This window comes from Adiantum capillus-veneris, chromosome 25 (genome assembly GCF_014529385.1).
Source record: "Adiantum capillus-veneris isolate H3 chromosome 25, ASM1452938v2, whole genome shotgun sequence".
NCBI classification, from domain to species: Eukaryota; Viridiplantae; Streptophyta; class Polypodiopsida; order Polypodiales; family Pteridaceae; genus Adiantum; species Adiantum capillus-veneris.
In genome coordinates, this window is record NC_140955.1 from 47256172 (window position 1) to 47272993 (window position 16822).

The following is a 16822-nucleotide window of genomic DNA, read 5'->3' on the forward strand; positions in this document are numbered from 1 at the left end:
AATCCGTACTGCTATCACGTCAGCATGTCAATGCAATTTGCGAGGCTTCCGTACGGTTCTGCCACGTCATCAGTTGCCATGTCATCAGTTTGTGACATTCCCCTCCCTCTTGAAAGAATTGTAATCGCTCTCAATTACTGTTGCAGAATTAGACATTAGCCATAAACCAGTTTAGTAGACACCGACTCTAAGTAGTGACGCACTAGACGGCACAAATACAGCACTTGCACAAAGTCGACGGTCACTGAACATTCACATCACGTTCAAATCATATCACATAAAATCCATCCAGATCTAGGACCATGATTCTTGGCAACGTGTTTAGGAATTGAATCTAGATCCACACCGGACCTCATTGATGTCAGATTAACTAATTCTTTTTGTGATCATATCCATAGATTCTCAGGACTGAAATGCTGCAGTCATTTTTTATTTCAATCCAGATCTAGGACCATGATTCCTGGCAACGTGTTTAGCAATCGAATCTAGATCCACACCGGACCTCACTGATGTCGGTGTCAGAAATTGCTGATGTGTCAAGCCCTGAAGAATGGAGCCAACTTGCAGATCATGGTCGACGGGCCTTAATCCTAAGTGAAGAGGCAGAAGCAGCAGAAGATGAACCTGCAATTCACGCTGGCTTGCTGACGTGGCAGATTGTACGGATTTCCAAAAATTGCGCTGACATGATGACGTGGCAGACTGTACGGATTTCCACGTTTTGCGTTGACTGCTGACGTGGCAGCTGTACGGATTTCCGTAAATTATGTTGGCAGCTTTTTGGCATTGCTTTTGGACCAAAAGCTTTTGAGTTTGAAGGCTTTTCATGTAAAACTGCTTTTGGGGCCTAGGGCCTTTAAATATAAGGCTAGGGCTCATTCTCTGGCATGCTTCTTGGAGAAGGTGCAGAGCGTGAAGTACCGGCTTGTACTGTGTTGATGCAATATAAAGAAATACCGAAAGGGGCGCCAAGGTTTGGGGCCAATACTCTCTAGGGTGGGATTCTGCCACTTTATGTCGCGTGTCGTCTCTCTCTTTCTCTCTCAGTTCAGTTGTTATTGAAGTGCTAAAAGTCTGTTCAGTCTATTTTTTCTATTGGCACGTGGTGCTCGTCTTGTGACAGTTGTATCAGAGCATCAGGCGTTTGCTTTTGTGAAAGCATACCGGTCCTACCAAAGAGCAAACAGAGCAAGATCGCACTTCCAAAGTTCATTGGAAATTTTAGGTTCGTGCTCCGACCCCGGACTTATTAGCCACTCCACCCTTACTTCATCGCGCATCAGGTGCGCTCCCGTCTTCATCGCTCATGTCGTACAGGGCATAAGCCATTAAGATCACTTACAAGAGAAGGATCCAAGATTTGTTTCGAGCTGCTGTTTTTCTCAGAGGCAGTGTCATGCAGATGTTGATATCTATAGCTACCAAGCCGCACACTTCCAAGGACTTGGCAAGCTTTCAAGAAAATTTTGCCCAAAATTATATGGTTTCTGACATCTTCCTTTGGAGTGCAACTTCTGGTAGAGTGCGGTATCCTGAAATGCTTGCCATGGAAACCCTAGTAGATTATAACTTGAAATTTCTCGACATCTCTCAGTAGATGTCTCTTTATGAGCAGATGACCTTGGAGGTCCAGTGCGATTGCTATCTTGGGATTACCATCGCCGCCAAAGAAACGTTGTTTGTCCAAGAGTTGATGGACCATGCCGTGCTTGGCTACGACCTTCTGGAATGAACCTAACCCTAATTTCTTTTGATGCAGGTTTCAGGATGGAAAGTCAATCGACTTTTCGAGCTCGACTGATGTCGAGATTTCTTTTTAAGTTTGAAATCTGTTTGAGAACTTGCTGGTGATCCTGTTTGGATTTTTGTTTGAAATGGATGGTATCTGTTTTGAACCTGTCTTGGTGCTGATTTGAATTGTTTGACTCTGGTTTTAATACTGGTTTCAATGATTGGTGATTTTACTTCCGGGTGGAGTAGTGAGAAATGATGTTTGAGAATGCTTGTTCATACTCATGGCCCGGACCCTTGTGGTGATTTACGGGGGGAGTATTGAATGATTGAAAAGTGTTGTTTTTACTTATGGCCCGGACCCTTGTGGTTATTTACGGGGTGACTCCCGGCCCGGACCTGGATGGTTATGCGGGAGGAGTGTAAAGAAGTGTGAGCAGTAGTTACTCTCAGCACCTCCAAATGACGCAGGCTGCGATCAGGGGGGCGTTTGGTTGTAAAAGGCCTCTACATCTCCCGGCCCGGACCGTTTTAGGTTATGCGAGAGGAGTGATAAGGGAGTCGTTGGATAGCTCCAGGCCCGGACCTTGTTAGGTTATGCGGGAGGAGTGTTCATCGGCGGCTTTATGTTTCTATGTCTTGTAACATGTATATGTGAGCATTTGTGCTGCATTGTGATGTGCCAACCACTGAATATTCCTAATTGGATGAGATTGCATGGGAATGTAATTTTAGTGCATCAAGACAGCCGTGGAAGATCAGTATGGTCTGGGTGTGATGGCTAATTTTACTACGCCGGAATATCAAGAGTTCCGATTTGGACGAAAGGAGAAGCCAACTCCTTGATCAAAAGAGCCGAAAGGAGAATCTAACTCCTTAACAAAAAGAGCGAACTGATTGTCCCTCGGATTGTCCCGGAAATTTTTAAGCTAACTTGAGTTGTTTTGCAGATATGTTGTAATCGCGGACGATTACTTTCTTTCAAGAAGGGGCATTGTCACAAACTGCTGACGTGTCAAGCCTTGAAGAATGGAGCCAACTTGCAGATCATGGCCGAGAGGCCTAAACCCTAAGTGAAGAGGCAAAAGCAGTAGAAGATGAACCTGCAATTCACGCGGGCTTGCTGACGTGGCAAATTCTACGGATTTTCGAAAATTGCGCTGACATGATGACGTGGCAAACTGTACGGATTTCCGCATTTTGCGCTAATTGTTGACGTGGCAGCTATAAGGATTTCCGTAAATTACGCTGGGAGCTTCTTGGCATTGCTTTTGGACCAAAAGCTTTTGAGCATGAAGGCTTTTCATGTAAAACTGCTTTTGGGGCCTAGGGCCTTTAATGTCACGTGACACATCCCAACCCTATGTGTCCGTGGACAAGCTACAGCTTGATCAGGGTTCAGTCAATCCAGTCAATCTAGATGAAAAGTGATGTGGCACTTTTGTGAGTCTATTCGCCTTCAGAATGCATCAGATTCAGTCAGGGGAATTTTCCGGTGCATTTAGCCTATTTTCCCTATTTTTGGTATTTTTCACTTATTATTTTTAAGTGACATTCCAACAAAAGTAGGTAGGGCAATTTTGCTAAGTTAATATGTAAGCAAACCCAAGTTAGCACTAAATGGCAGAAGAGGCAGCAAGAGCTTCCCGCTCAACAGGCAACTTCTCAACAGAACCCGCAGAACACCTCCAACCTTGGCGCTACCTCTCCCCTGTGGCTAGCGTTTTTGGTTTTCCCAGCAGTACTTCCCCAAGATCCGGCGTATCAGCATTGCTTCATCGCCATCAACACAAAGCCCTAGCGTTTTCATCTGTGCATCATTGCCAGCACACCATAAGCATCAGCATTTCACTAACACTAGCAAGAGCTTCAACGTTTTTGGATTTCAGCACCAGATCAGCCTAGCGTTTTTGCTAGCAACAGGAAGGCATCAGCGTTTTTCATTTTCAGCAGACAAAAACGCAAACTCAGCAGCCCATAAAAACGCAGCAGATTCAGCCTAATTGGTTGCAGATACACCCTGAAAACGCAGCCAGAACAGTCATTTTCAGCCACCGAAACAGTCCCGAAATTCAGCAGATAGAAGACCTCAGATTTCAGCCCTAAAGTCGTCGTCGTCATCAGCATAGTCCCAAATTGCATCAGTCCATTGCATACGCATTGTACCACTTTGTGCAATCAAAAGTAGACCACTCTCGCCGACGAGAGTGGGGCCTTCGGAGGAGGGTTTTACAACGTCTCTGGTGTCGTATCTCTCTTCTCTCTCTATCTCTCAATCTCATACACTTGCACACACAGTGTCCATTCACTTTGTTTGTGATCATAGCATTCTCTCATTAAGAATGGAAGGCTCTACCTTCCATAAGAACAAAAGGAACCTTGAGCACAGTTCGGAGCACTCATCTTGAGCAAAGCGCAAACAATCATTCCGTTGCACCTAACATTTAAATATGAGGCTAGGGCTCATTCTCTAGCATGCTTCCTGGAGAAGGTGCAGAGCGTGGAGTACCGGCTTATACTGTGTTGATGCAATATAAAGAAATACCGAAAGGGGCGCCAAGGTTTGGGGCCAATACTCTCTGGGGTGGAATTCCGCCACTTCGTGTCGCGTGTCGTCTCTCTCTCTCTCTCTCTCTCTCTCTCTCTCTCTCTCTCTCTCTCTCTCAGTTCAGTTGTTATTGAAGTGCTAAAAGTCTGTTCAGTTTGTTCTTTTCTATTGGCACGTGGTGTCCGTCTTGTGACAATCGGATCAACTTATTCTTATTGCGATCATGTCCATATATTCTCGAGACCAAAATGCTACTATCATTTTGTCCTTCAATCCTGCACTCAAACACAATCACATGAGTGAGTACTCAAAGATCAGGTTCATTTCCGGGAATTCCAGTTCACAAGTCACACACTGAGTTTATATTGAACAGAGTGTTTCATTCATTCAGTCTAGTCATCTCATTCATTCAGAAGTCTTGTGTAGCCATCTATGCGCTCACCATATTATCCGGTCATCTCATTCTAGAATCATTCATCGTCATTCATTAATTATCATTCAAAATTTATGATTCTTATCTTAAATCGTGATTGGGTTCATTTTTGAGCCGTCATTGCTCCCAATTGCATTCATATGCAAATTTGTCACCATCTCATTCTCGATTTCACCTATTATCTGTACATAAATAACAAGGACGTCCAAAAATATTAAATTCACACATAAATCTGCCATCTTCAGGAATTTCCCATTTCAAAGTTGTTCATTCATAAAATCATAAAGCAGAATACTGTCAGCACATCAGTATCCCTTTCAGTTTCCTATCCAGTATCTGTTCTGGAGCGAGTATCTCCTCGTCCAGTTCTATTTTCAGTCTGTTGGTCGTTCTCATTCTTGTGCCTTTTTGGGGCACCGCGCAGATATTTATCCTTGTTCCCCATAGTCAAAGCACTTCCCCGTTTTGAGGTATTCGGTTTTATGTTCTTCTATCAATTGGAGATGTGTATCTTGTATCTTTCTTTCCTCTTCTTCCGTCACCATCATTTGCCGAAAGTTGCTCTATTGGATAAGACAAGTTACGTGAATGCATAGCAAACCTTTGCTTAGCATGTCCCATCAGTTGCTGGATGGACTCATTTTTTTGTAATAAGCAGTAATCTCGTATCTCTTTGGGAAGTCCACAACAAATTGAGCGATTTTGCTATTTAAAACTCTATCTTTGAAAAGGATGAGGCAGGTAGAAAAAAATCCCAAAAATTTCTCACAATAAGTATCCAGAGTATCTGCCTTGGCAATCCGAAGATGATTCCAGGCGGTAATACGTCACGTTCGTACTCTTGAATGAGCCACAGGGAAATAAAAAGTCCCTTGTGTCACAAACTGTTGACGTGCCAAGCCTTGAAGAATGGAGCCAACTTGCAAATCATGGCCGAGGGGCCTAAACCCTAAGAAGAAGTAGCAACAGCAAAAGAAGAAGTCCTACCAACTTATCGGGCCCCGTCCGATGGGGCCCAAGTGACATAAAGGAATTAAAATAAAGTTGGACCCTCACACAAAGCGTAGACTTTGATGACGTGGTAGCTGTACAGAAAACCTTGATTTTTCGCTGATTGATGACGTGGCAGCTATATGAAAAACCCTGATTTTTCGCTGACTGACGACGTGGCAGTCTATAGGGATTTTCGCGTTTTACGCTGACTGCTGACGTGGCAGTTGTACGGAATTCCATGATTTACGCTAGTAGCTTTTTGGCATTGCTTTTGGACCAGATGCTTTTGAGTTTGAAGGCTTTTCATGTAAGCTGCTTTTCATAGGCCAAGGGCCTTTAAAAATGTGCGAAGGGCTCATTCTTTGGCATGCTTCCTTGAGAAGGTACCGGCTTGTACTATGTTGATGCAATATAAAGAAATACCGAAAGGGACGCCAAGGTTTGGGGCCAATACTCTCTGGGATGGCATTCCACCACTCCGTGTCGCGTGCCGTCTCTCTCTCTCTCTCTCTCTCTCTCTCTCTCAGTTCACTTGTTATTGAAGTGCTAAAAGTCTGCTCAATTGTTCTTTCTATTGGCATGTGGTGCCCGTCCTTTGATAGTGGTATCAGAGCATCTTTTCTGAAAGCATACCGGTCCTACCAAAGAGCAGACAAAGCAAACCAGAGACTAATGGAATTTTATTTGAAGTGTCTCGGGTCTCGACCCCGGACTTATTAGCCACTCCCACCCTTCGTATATAGCGCATCGGGCGGGTGCGCTCCCGTCTTCACCGCTCATGTCTTACAGGGCATAAGCCATAAAGATCACTTGCAAGAGAAGGATCCAGATTTGTTTCAAGTCACTGCTTTTCTCAAAAGCAGTGCCATGCAGATGTTGATGTCTATAACTACCAAGCCGCACACTCCAAGGACTTGGCAAGCTTTCAAGAAAATTTTTGCCCGAAGTTATATGGTTCCCTTGGAGTGCAACTTCTGGTAGAGTGGGGTATCCTGAAATGCTTGCCATGGAAACCCTAGCAGATTATAATTTGAAATTTCTAAACATCTCTCAGCACGTGTCTCTTGTTGATAACCTCGGAGGTTCGAGGCGACTGCTATGTCGTGGGACTATCATCACCGCCATAGGAACACTCTGTCCAAGAGATTATGGACCATGGTGCGGTCAGCTACGACCTTATGGAAAGAACCTAACCCTAATTTTTGGTGCAAGTTTCAGGATGGAAAGTCAGTCGACTTTTTGAGCTCGATTGATGTCGAGATTGCTTTTTAAGTTTGAGTTTTGTTTGAGAACTTGTTTGGTGATCTTGTTTGAAATTTGTTTGAAATGGATGATATCTGTTTTGAACCTGTCTTGATGCCGATTTGACCTGTTTGACTCTGGTTTTAATACTGGTTTCATTGATTGGTGATTTTACTCCTGGGTGGAGAAGTGAAAATATTGTTTTGGTATTTGTTTGAACCTTGGAACGACGCATGCCGATGCATGGGGAGCGTTTCGTTGTATGTTTGAAAACCTCGGAATGACGCAAGCCGATGCTTGGGGAGCGTTTGTTGTATGTTTGAAAACCTCGCAATGACGCAGGCCGATGTCTGTGGAGCGTTCCGTTGTATGCTAGAAAACCTCCGAACGACGTAGGCCGATGCCTAGGAAGCGTTTGGTTGTATGCTTGAACCTCGAAGCGACGTAGATTGCAGTCTGGGAAGCGTTTGGTTGTACAGTCCTCTAAGCTCATGGCCCGGACCTTTTTAGGTTATTTGTGGTGGGGGGGGGGGGGGGGGTGACGAGATAGTCGTTCAGTAGCTTCATATTGTAGACCGTTTGTCTCGGGGAAGTGCTCAACGGCGCTGTTTGTTGTGTCTTGTAACATGCATATGTGAGCATTTGTGTTGCATTGTGATGTGCCAATCATTGAATATTCCTAATTGGATGAGATTGCCTGGGTATGTAATTTTAGTGCATCAAGACACCTGTGGAAGATCAGTGCGGTCTCGGTGTGATGGCTAATTTTACTACGCCGGAATATCAAGAGTTCCGATCTGGACAAAAGGAGAAGCCAACTCCTTGATCAAAAGAGCCGAAAGGAGAAGCCAACTCCCTGATCAAAAGAGCCGAAAGGAGAAGCCAACTCCTTAACAAAAAGAGCAAACTGGTTGTCCCTCGGAAATATTCCGAACATTTTGTGCTCACTAGTGACTTGATTGCAGGCTTGGTATTCTTTATCAAAGATGCTAGCTGAGAGAGCTGCGTGGAAAGTTGCGGAGGAGCTGCACTTGGATGTGGTCGCAATCAATCCCGGGTGTGTGCTTGGGCCAATGTTGACACCCGGACTGAATGTCAACCTTCTGAAAGGTAGGCAGTAGGGCAAGCTCTGGCTTTGTGCTGCATTTCTTTTTCCTTTGTTGAACGATTGTTGAAGAGGGGCACTGCTGATGCCATTGTTCTTACAAGTACACTTAAGTGAAAAGAGATCTCAAAAGCCGATATCGAGAGATCTGCGGGCTCGCTACTGCTGCTCCCCCCCCCCCTTGCTGCCTCCCGTCCCCCGCCTGCCCTTGCGCACATCTGCCCAGCCTAGCCCGCCCGCCCGCGTGCATCAGCCCAGCCCGCCCCGCCTGCCCTTGCGCGCAGCAACCCGCTGCCCTCACCTCGCGTTGCCCCCCTACCCGTCGGCTGCCCCCTTCTCGCGCCGCCATTCCCCCCCCTGCCCGCTGCCCCTTGACTTCTCGCTCACTGCCTTATCCTACCTCCCCCCCCCGTCTTTTTCATTCCTGAAGGTTCCTGCACTTGGCTCTGCAACACTATTTCTTCGGACAGTGCTCGGCGTGCTCGGTTGCAGAGTCTCTTCACCGTCCGCTTCTTCGCCATAGCAGTAGACACAGATGGAGGCTCCAGCTCCGCCACAGAGGGACTCATCCGAAGCCCCCTCGCCCGACCCCACTGAGCCCACCATTCCACTTGCTCTCTCGCCGACAGAGCAAGCGAGCCTAGCCGCTGAGGTCGAGCGTTTGCAGGCGCGGTCATCTGCAAAATTCTCGGCACCCGTCCTAGCAGAGGAGAGCTGCGAGACCTTCTCCAGGCCCGCCTTCTCGCAGAGGTGGGCAAGATCTTGGATGTCCAGATTCTCGGACGGGGGTACTACCAGATCGAGTTCGAGACCTCCGAGATGGCTTCCAAGGTCATAGCTATGAGTCCACTGGCCATCCGAGCATCACGTGCCCACTTTCGACAGTGGCGACATGGTTTTGACCCGACTTCGGATGTGCTAGTAGAGGATGCAGACATCCCCATCTCAGTCTGCTTTCCGGGTTTACGGAGGGAGTACCTACCACTTCTCTCCAGGATTGGCTCCGCGATCGGGTCTGTCCTGGAGTCACCTCGTACGGCAGCCTCAGTAGCTGCCAAGGCGGCTGGCATCCCCTCAGTTCGAGTTTTGGTCAGACATACCCACACGCTCCCGAAGGTCATCCTTCTGCCTCGGGTGAGTGGGGGTTGGTTTAGACAGAGTGTGGAGTACTCGGGTCTCCCGAACCAGTGCTTCATTTGCAGACAGATGGGCCACCTAGCGAAGGCCTGTCCACGGAGGAGGCCACGACCTGCACCTCAGCCTCAACCCCAGCCTGCCAAGGCTGGGCCGTAGCCACAACCAGTGGCACAGCGCACAGATTTAGAGCCACCCTCCGAGCCTGGGGCTCCAGCGGAGGAGGGGTGGCAGCAGGCCCGTGGCCGTCGACGCCAGGGGCCACAGCGACAGCCTGGCACTCAAAGTGGCCCTCAAGTGCCTACTCAGTAGCAGTGGGTTCCCACGGGGAACCGCTTTGGTCCTCTTGAGCAGGAGGAGCCCCCTACGCCAGCCTCCACCTCCGCTTCACCCTTGCCATCCGCCCCCCCTTCAGAGTTCCCCTCCTCCTCCTCATCCTCCCCCCCGCCCTCTGCTCCCGTCCACTCCCCACCTCGCCTCTTTACCTCTGTCACCCCACCCGCTTTTCCTCCCCTCCGCCCCCCCCAACTCCTTCTCCCCCCCCTCCTGCTCCAGTTCCACAGTCGACTCAGGAGACTGGTCCCTCGCCGGAGGCTAGGAGATCTCTTGGCAGCACCTTTGCCACGAGTCGCCTAGCGAGAGAGGGTCAGCCCTTCTTGCGGCCCCCTTTGCAGATTCAGACATCTTCCCTTGCAGCTATCCCTCGTGGTCTGACAAGCATTGACCTCCGACGCGGCTGGGATCTCTTCGACTACGGGTTCACTCGCTTTCTCGGCGATTCCGTAGTAGACCACGAGGCAGCCTGCTTCAGGGTCCATGCTTTGTTTCTCGCCGCTAGGGGGAAAGAGGCCTTGGACTCAGCAATTGGTTTCTCCTTCCCCCTCTGTGGTAGGACCGAGACAAAGTAGTCCCTCGACTCAGTGGTGGGATGGTTGCATACACAGGTTCTCGAGTTCTTTCACCACATGGGAGAACTTGGAGTTACAGAATTGCTGCAGACTTTGTGGCCAATGGCCAAGTTTGCGGTGACACCCCCAGACTCATCAGGATGTAGGCACATTGTGGTGTACTTTTTTGCTAATACGCAGTGTTTGCCTTGCTATGTATACATTCATGAGGACTCCTGGACAGAGGAGGTTGCTTTATGCATGGCTCGCTCTGCTTGGGCTTGGGCTAGGCACTCACTGCAGTCTCGCCTATCTAGAGGACGCTCGGATGCGGATTACTCCCCATCCAAGCCAGCCTCGAAGATAGCCCGTCTTGCTGCTGCGGCAGCATCTGTTCTCTCTCGCTCCCCAGAAGGATCGTCTCGTGGAACGTGCAGGGACTAGGTGGGCCCCAGTTTTAGCGACAGTGGGGCCGATTGCGTCAGGAGCTTCAGCGTTTCCTTGTGGGAGGAGAGATTGATCTCCTTATTCTTCAGGAGCACCATCTGTCTGAGAGCCGCATTCGGCGATGTGGTCAGATTTTGCGTGGACGATATGATACCTTCTGGTCAGCTGCTTTTGGACCTGGAGGCATCCAGGGTGGGGTATGTATGACTATTGCGGACTCATTGCAGCAGGCCATTGTGGGCAGAGGGATTATTGTGCCAGGCAGGGCTCAGTGGATTACTATGCAGGTTCAGGGTGGCCTTGTGGGCTTCCTGAACATCTATGCGCCCAATGTGGCGAGTGCTCGTGCAGAGTTTTGATCACAGATTGTTGAGTCTTTGCCACAGGTTGACCATTGGTGTGTAAGAGGGGACTTCAACATGTTGGAGGACCCTTCTGACAGTATTGGAGACAGCCATGCTACTGTGCATGGAGTCGAGTAGCAGCTTGGGAGAGGTTGTGTATGACTTTGAGGGTCTCGGATACATGGCAGCACTCTGGCTTTGTGAGGCCTCTAGAGAGTCTTGCCTTCTCTAGATCGGACCGCAGAGTGGGAGGAGTGAATCTATCGCGGATAGATCGCTTCTACACTAGTGACCACTTCAGTGACTTGGGGGGATCAGTGGGCATCCTGGCAGGGACATCCTTCTCGGACCATGCACCAGTGATCCTCACAGTGGCAGACATGCAGAGGAGTGGGAGCAAGATGCTTCGCATCCCAGAGCAGGTCTTGTTGGACTCAGCACTCAGAGAGAGGGTAGAGGCTCTCTGGACAGAGGGCATGGACAGCTAGGCTCTACCTGCAGACAGAGTGGCCTTAGGCCTAGCTCAGCTTAGCCACTTTTTTCTCCAGGAGTCTCTGGCTCGACGGGCTGCAACGAGTGAGGAGGAGCAGCGTCTTAGACGAGGCATTGCTTCACTATAGAGGATGCAAGAGAAGCATCCAGACAGTCCATGGTTGGAGGAGCAGTTACAGCAGGCTCGACAGGAGCTTGCTTGCACAGAGGAGAGGCGTCATGAGTTTGCCTTTCACCGACAGGCATCTCAGTGGACTCAGGTGGGTGACAGAGTGACTGGTGCTTTTTTTGAGACAGTGGGACCTCGGCACTCGCATGCCAAGGTCAATCAGTTGAGGAGACCCGATGGGTCAGTTGTTTGTGAGCCCGAGGATATGCGTGCAGTTGCTACTGACTTTTACCGTGAGTTACTGTCGGCTGAGCCCCAATCAGAGCGGTAGGATGCATGTAGGGAGCAGGTTTGGGCACAAATGCCTTGTTTTATGACTGAGGAGATGCGCCAGAGGCTAGAGATGCCTCTTCAGCTTGAGGAGCTGCACACGGATCTTAGGGCCCTCCCTCGTGGTAGCTGTCCAGATGAGGATGGGCTGACTCCCAGCTTCTTCTTGGAGTACTGGGACCTGCTTGGCCCAGATCTTTGTAGTGCCTTTCAGTACATTCTGCACACAGGAGTGATGCCGGATAGCATGAGTGAGGGCCTGATTTACCTCATTCCAAAGGAGGGTGGCTCCTTGGATGAGATTCGACAGTGGCGCCCCATCACCATCCTCAACTCAGCCTACAAAATTCTTGCCAAGGCTTTGAGTTTGAGGATTCAGCCACTTTTGGAGAGCCTTATACATGGGACTCAGACAGATTTTGTCAAGGAACGCAGTATCCTTGACAACATCTTCACTTTCTGGGAGGCTTCTGCCCTGGCACGGCTCCGTGGGGAGGACCTTGTGATTCTTCTTCTCGATTTTGAGAAGGCATACGACAGAGTTGACTGGGACTTTCTAGAGGGCACTCTACGCAGGATGGGCTTCTCAGATGCTTGGATCAGAGGGGTGTCAGCTTTGTACAGACAGGCTCACAGTCAGGTGCTTTTGGCAGGAGGTAGAGGTGAGCACTTCATGCTCACACGATCGGTCAGACAGAGTTGTCCTCTTGCCCCCTTTCTCTTTCTGTTCTATGCGGAGGCGATGAGCAGATTTTTGGTGTCACAACAGGTTGGTCTGAGGGGCTTAGCACTCCCTATACGGGGAGATGAGCTTCTAGACACTGAGTTTGCCGACGACTTAGCCTTGTACTTTGAGGGCCAGGAGGCCAATCTACACAGATGTGCGCAGGCTTTGGAGACCTTCTGCTGTGCATCGGGCGCACTGATCAACTGGAGAAAGACAGTGGCTTGCTCGGTTGGCAGTGCTCCTGTGCCAGATTGGATGCCAGGAGAGGGTTTCAGGTGGATTCCCCCAGGGACTGCAGTTCGGTACTTGGGTTGTCAGGTTGGTTTGGACTTGTCCCCCGAGCAGCAGATTGCTCCTCTTCTCCTATCCATCAGGAGAGCGCTGTTACATTGGAGCTCAGCACGACTTTCGCTGGCTGGTAGAGTAGTAGTTGCCAACGAGGTGTTGTTGGCGACTATGTGGTACATCACTTCTTGCTGGATCTTCTGGAGTTCTTGTATCAGCCAGGTAGAGAGGCTGATCAGGAACTTCATTTGGTGAGGTCGTGACATTCAGATTGCCCGAGCCAAGGTGGCTTGGTCGGTCATCACACTTGTTCTCAGGGAGGGCTTGGGATCATTGATCCAGCACAGAAGAGCAGAGCCCTTCTTGGGAAGTTCGTCGTCAGAGGACTTCTACCAGGTGAGGAGCCCTAGAAGGAGTTCTTGCTGCAGAGGCTTCGTGCCAGGGTGCCTCAGTCAGGAGGCCCTTGGCAACCTTCGACCAGATGGATCTTTACAGAGCTGCACCGAGTTGGTTTGAGCAGGAGACTGGAGGACCGCTTCGCTGTGAGTTTGCTTCGATCTTGGGAGCTCTTACGGCGTGGCCTAGAGCAGAGACAACCGACGTGCACGGAGGAGCGCCTACGACAGCCCCTCGTTTGGAACCCCATGGTTAGCACTCAGAGAGGCCACTTGGTTGGGAGTTGGCCTCATGTTTCTTGGGGTCCCATGGCAGCAGGTCCAACGTGCTCTCTAGGTGACTGGCTAGAGTTCACAGGTTTGTCAGAGGAGGTGCAGGGTTTCCAGCTACAGGGCATGAGAGGGGTGCAGAGCATGTGTCAGGACATCTCAGAGTCAGTTCCAGCTGAGTGGCTCACGCCTCTCGAGCCAGTAGCACCCCGGTGGATGGGAGCCTTCACACGACTGGAGGTTCTCATTTCAGTCAAGGCCTGCTCAGAGACTGTCCCAGCCCTGTTCTTCGAGCTTCACGGTGGGGGGCGATTATAGCGAGTTGCATAGAGGCCCCGCAGGTAGCAGAGTGCTGTTTCCAGAGGATCCGAGTTGTGGGCATCTGTGGGAGGACTTGCGTCATAGACCCTGACCCAGCAGCTCTTGAGACTGGACATTGGAGGCTATGGGCTTGGGAGTGTTGTCCACTGGCACGAGTACAGTGGGATCCTGGTGAGTGGCTATGGAGGGACCCCTTCTCTTCTGCAGACCGCCCAGGAGTCCCCTTCTTTCAGTACACTGTTCGGCTTGGACGTCATATACTTGCAGCACAGAGAGAGGCCTGCCCCGTTGCAACACGTCATTGGTAGAAGGAGGGCCTCACAGTCGAGTTCTTGGCAGCCTTTTGGCAGAGGCTGTGGGACTCTAGACAGCCGAGGCGCGTCACTCTGTTTCAGTGGCTGGTTGCACACAGAGCCACAGCAGTAGGGAGCGGGAGCTGGCTTGTGCATAGTGGTCTCTCGGCCGCATGTGCAGCCTATGACCAGTTGGTGGAGAGTCAGCGTCATCGTCTTTGGGACTGTCCCTCGGCCCAACAGGTGTGGCTACGAGTTCTTCGGCTGATGCTTGCGCTCTCCACGGCTCGACAGTACACTTGGGGGGCAGCGGCTTGGTCCACCCTCACGGGCTTGGCACTTCAGTTTGAGCTATCTTCCACCAGCAGGATGATAGTGATGCAGGGGGGGCGACCTACACTCCAGCCTGCTACAGAGCTTACTCCACAGGAGTGGTGCAGTGAGAGAGAGGAGTGTTGGGAGCTCATCAGTGGCCTGACACTTTGGTTCATTTGGCGGGCCCGCTGTTTCCGCATCTTTGAGGCTCGCCCTGTGCCACCAGCAGAGACTGTTCGTGACTTTTGGCTAGAGCTGGAGGACAGCTTGAGGGACTACAGGGTAGCTCCGACCGCATGCGGGAGCGCTGCGAGGCTTTCCTACGACTCTGGCGCCCTGGGCCTTTCTACACCATAGTATAGGGGGTGCTCAGATGGCACTACTGTCCACCTGTGTGGCTCTTCCCTCCTCCCATCTCTTGATTTAGCCTCATTGTATATATGCTGTTTTTTCATTGGGAGAGTCTCCCCATCATGCTTGTTGTAGCCCTCTCTTGCAGAGGTGGATGTAGCCCTATGGGCAGTTTTCATTAACTAATAAATGGATCTTTTTCTCGGAAAAAAAAAAAAAAGTGAAAAGAGATCTCCATGGCATTCGTCAGATCTCATGGCGCATTATTTTACGTGCAAATTTACTGCTCTGGCGCGTTTAGACAATCAATGGAGGACATTTGTTGCTTTGCAATGATTATTTTCCACTCGTATCTCACAACTTTTTGTTTTCTTTAGGGGATCCTGACTTGCAGGAGCTTACCTGGCTGGGTTGCGTGTATGTAAAGGATGTCGCTCGTGCCCAGATTTTGCTCTATGAAAGTCCGCGCGCCAAGGGTCGGTATTTGTGTACTCAGGAAATCTTTCCTTTCAATGAGTTTGTGGAAGAGGTGGCACAGATGTATCCTCAATACAACGTTAGCAGGTGTGCTTGCAAGCCTTAGATTTTGGCATTGTTTGCATTTCTCGATGTTGAGATGGTTTTGTGTTTGGGCCTGGGTAGCTATACGGGCGGCTTGTTAGTGTGTTGAGAAAGAGAGAGGGAGAGAGAAAGGTCTTAACGTCATAGGAACAATCCCAAGGGACCTCAAAGATCCATCCGACGAGGATTGAACTCAAGATGTCATTGCACAGTAGTGTGTGTAAGGTGACTTGATTGCTATCCTCTGTTTTCGAAATCTAAATGTGAGCTGTGAAAAGCAGGTTCAATGAGAATACACATCCAAAACTGGCTCGTTGTGCCAACCCTGGCAAGAAGTTGATGAGCCTCGGTTTGAAGTTCACCCCTCGTGATGAAATTATACGATCCACTGTTTCAAGCTTGGAGGAGAAAGGCTTTCTTCCATGAATATCACTTGAAAAATGTAGCAATCTGAAGAAAATTCTACCAACTAGCATATAAATTACATTAAAAAATTATGATTACATCTCTCTCTCTCTCATTCAGTTACGAGTTTTCGTTTGCTACTTTCAATTTGCATGTCTAAAAAAGCCGCCTTTTGTGAAGCAGAGCTTTAAATTCTGTAATTATCCCCCAACTTGGGAGGAAGAAACAATGCTCTTCTGGAAGGGTGGAGGAAAAAGATATTCTTTTGGAAGAGGAATAGTCTTTTTTCAAGGAATTTTGAATTGGCACCCATTATCCCTACTGAGCTTGAAGGTGGGTTCAGGCGAGGCGCTGGCAGACCTGTAGAAGTTTCTATTCTCTCCACTGGCCCAGTTCAGAAGAGATGCCAGCAACGAACAAATCTCTAATCTCCAGAAGGTCCAGCAATGGATCAGATTTGATGCATTGGCAATGCAATTGGCTGTGAGTGAGGAGCACCAAGTTGAAGTGATTGGCTCTGAGATCATCAACTTGCACACTTTGAGCTTTTGTGCTGAAATGTGGTGGACACACTTCTTTCGAGAGGGTGAGCGGGGCCTCGCGCATTCTTCACTCGTATCTATGGCACTAGTCGTGGAGAAGTCAGTCACTAGCTCTTTGGCTAGTCACTAGCTCAAAGCTGGGAGAGGTACTGGCATCTTTTTCATGATGTAGGAGCAATAGTGAGGAATCTGTTTAGAGCTGGGCAGAGAGCTTCTAGTCTTGGACCTCGGCATTGGAGCTAATGGGAGACCGAGTTGAGCTTCTCAATATTGACATCACCGCTTCACCGTCGAAGTCCGGAAGTTGCCCCCCAGTAGTAGCATTGTGTGTATTTACTAATGTCTTGCTTTGTTTAATGTTAATGCCTTCTCCTATTCCAAGCATACATCAAAGAAGCTGCAAGGATGAAGAGTGCCTCTTGTCACCTCCAGAGTATGCTCATCCCTGGTAAAGCTTCTCAAGAGTCATGTGGTGCGTCGTTGAAAGATGGCAAGTCTAAACTCCCAACAGTCCCATGCCATGATGGCAGCCATAATGGTTGAAAGTACCACACATCCTGCT

General features: G+C 49.4%; 1 protein-coding gene across 1 annotated transcript; it reads left to right on the plus strand.

The window, feature by feature from the left end:
* The first annotated feature begins 509 nt into the window (after window positions 1-509).
* On the plus strand, window positions 510-15739 carry LOC147424834 (cinnamoyl-CoA reductase 1-like). Its single transcript, XM_086499995.1, has 4 exons — window positions 510-659; window positions 7913-8057; window positions 15130-15316; window positions 15595-15739. Exons 1-4 carry the CDS (start codon window positions 510-512, stop codon window positions 15737-15739), a joined length of 627 nt encoding a protein of 208 aa, XP_086356121.1.
* The last annotated feature ends 1083 nt before the right edge of the window (window positions 15740-16822 follow it).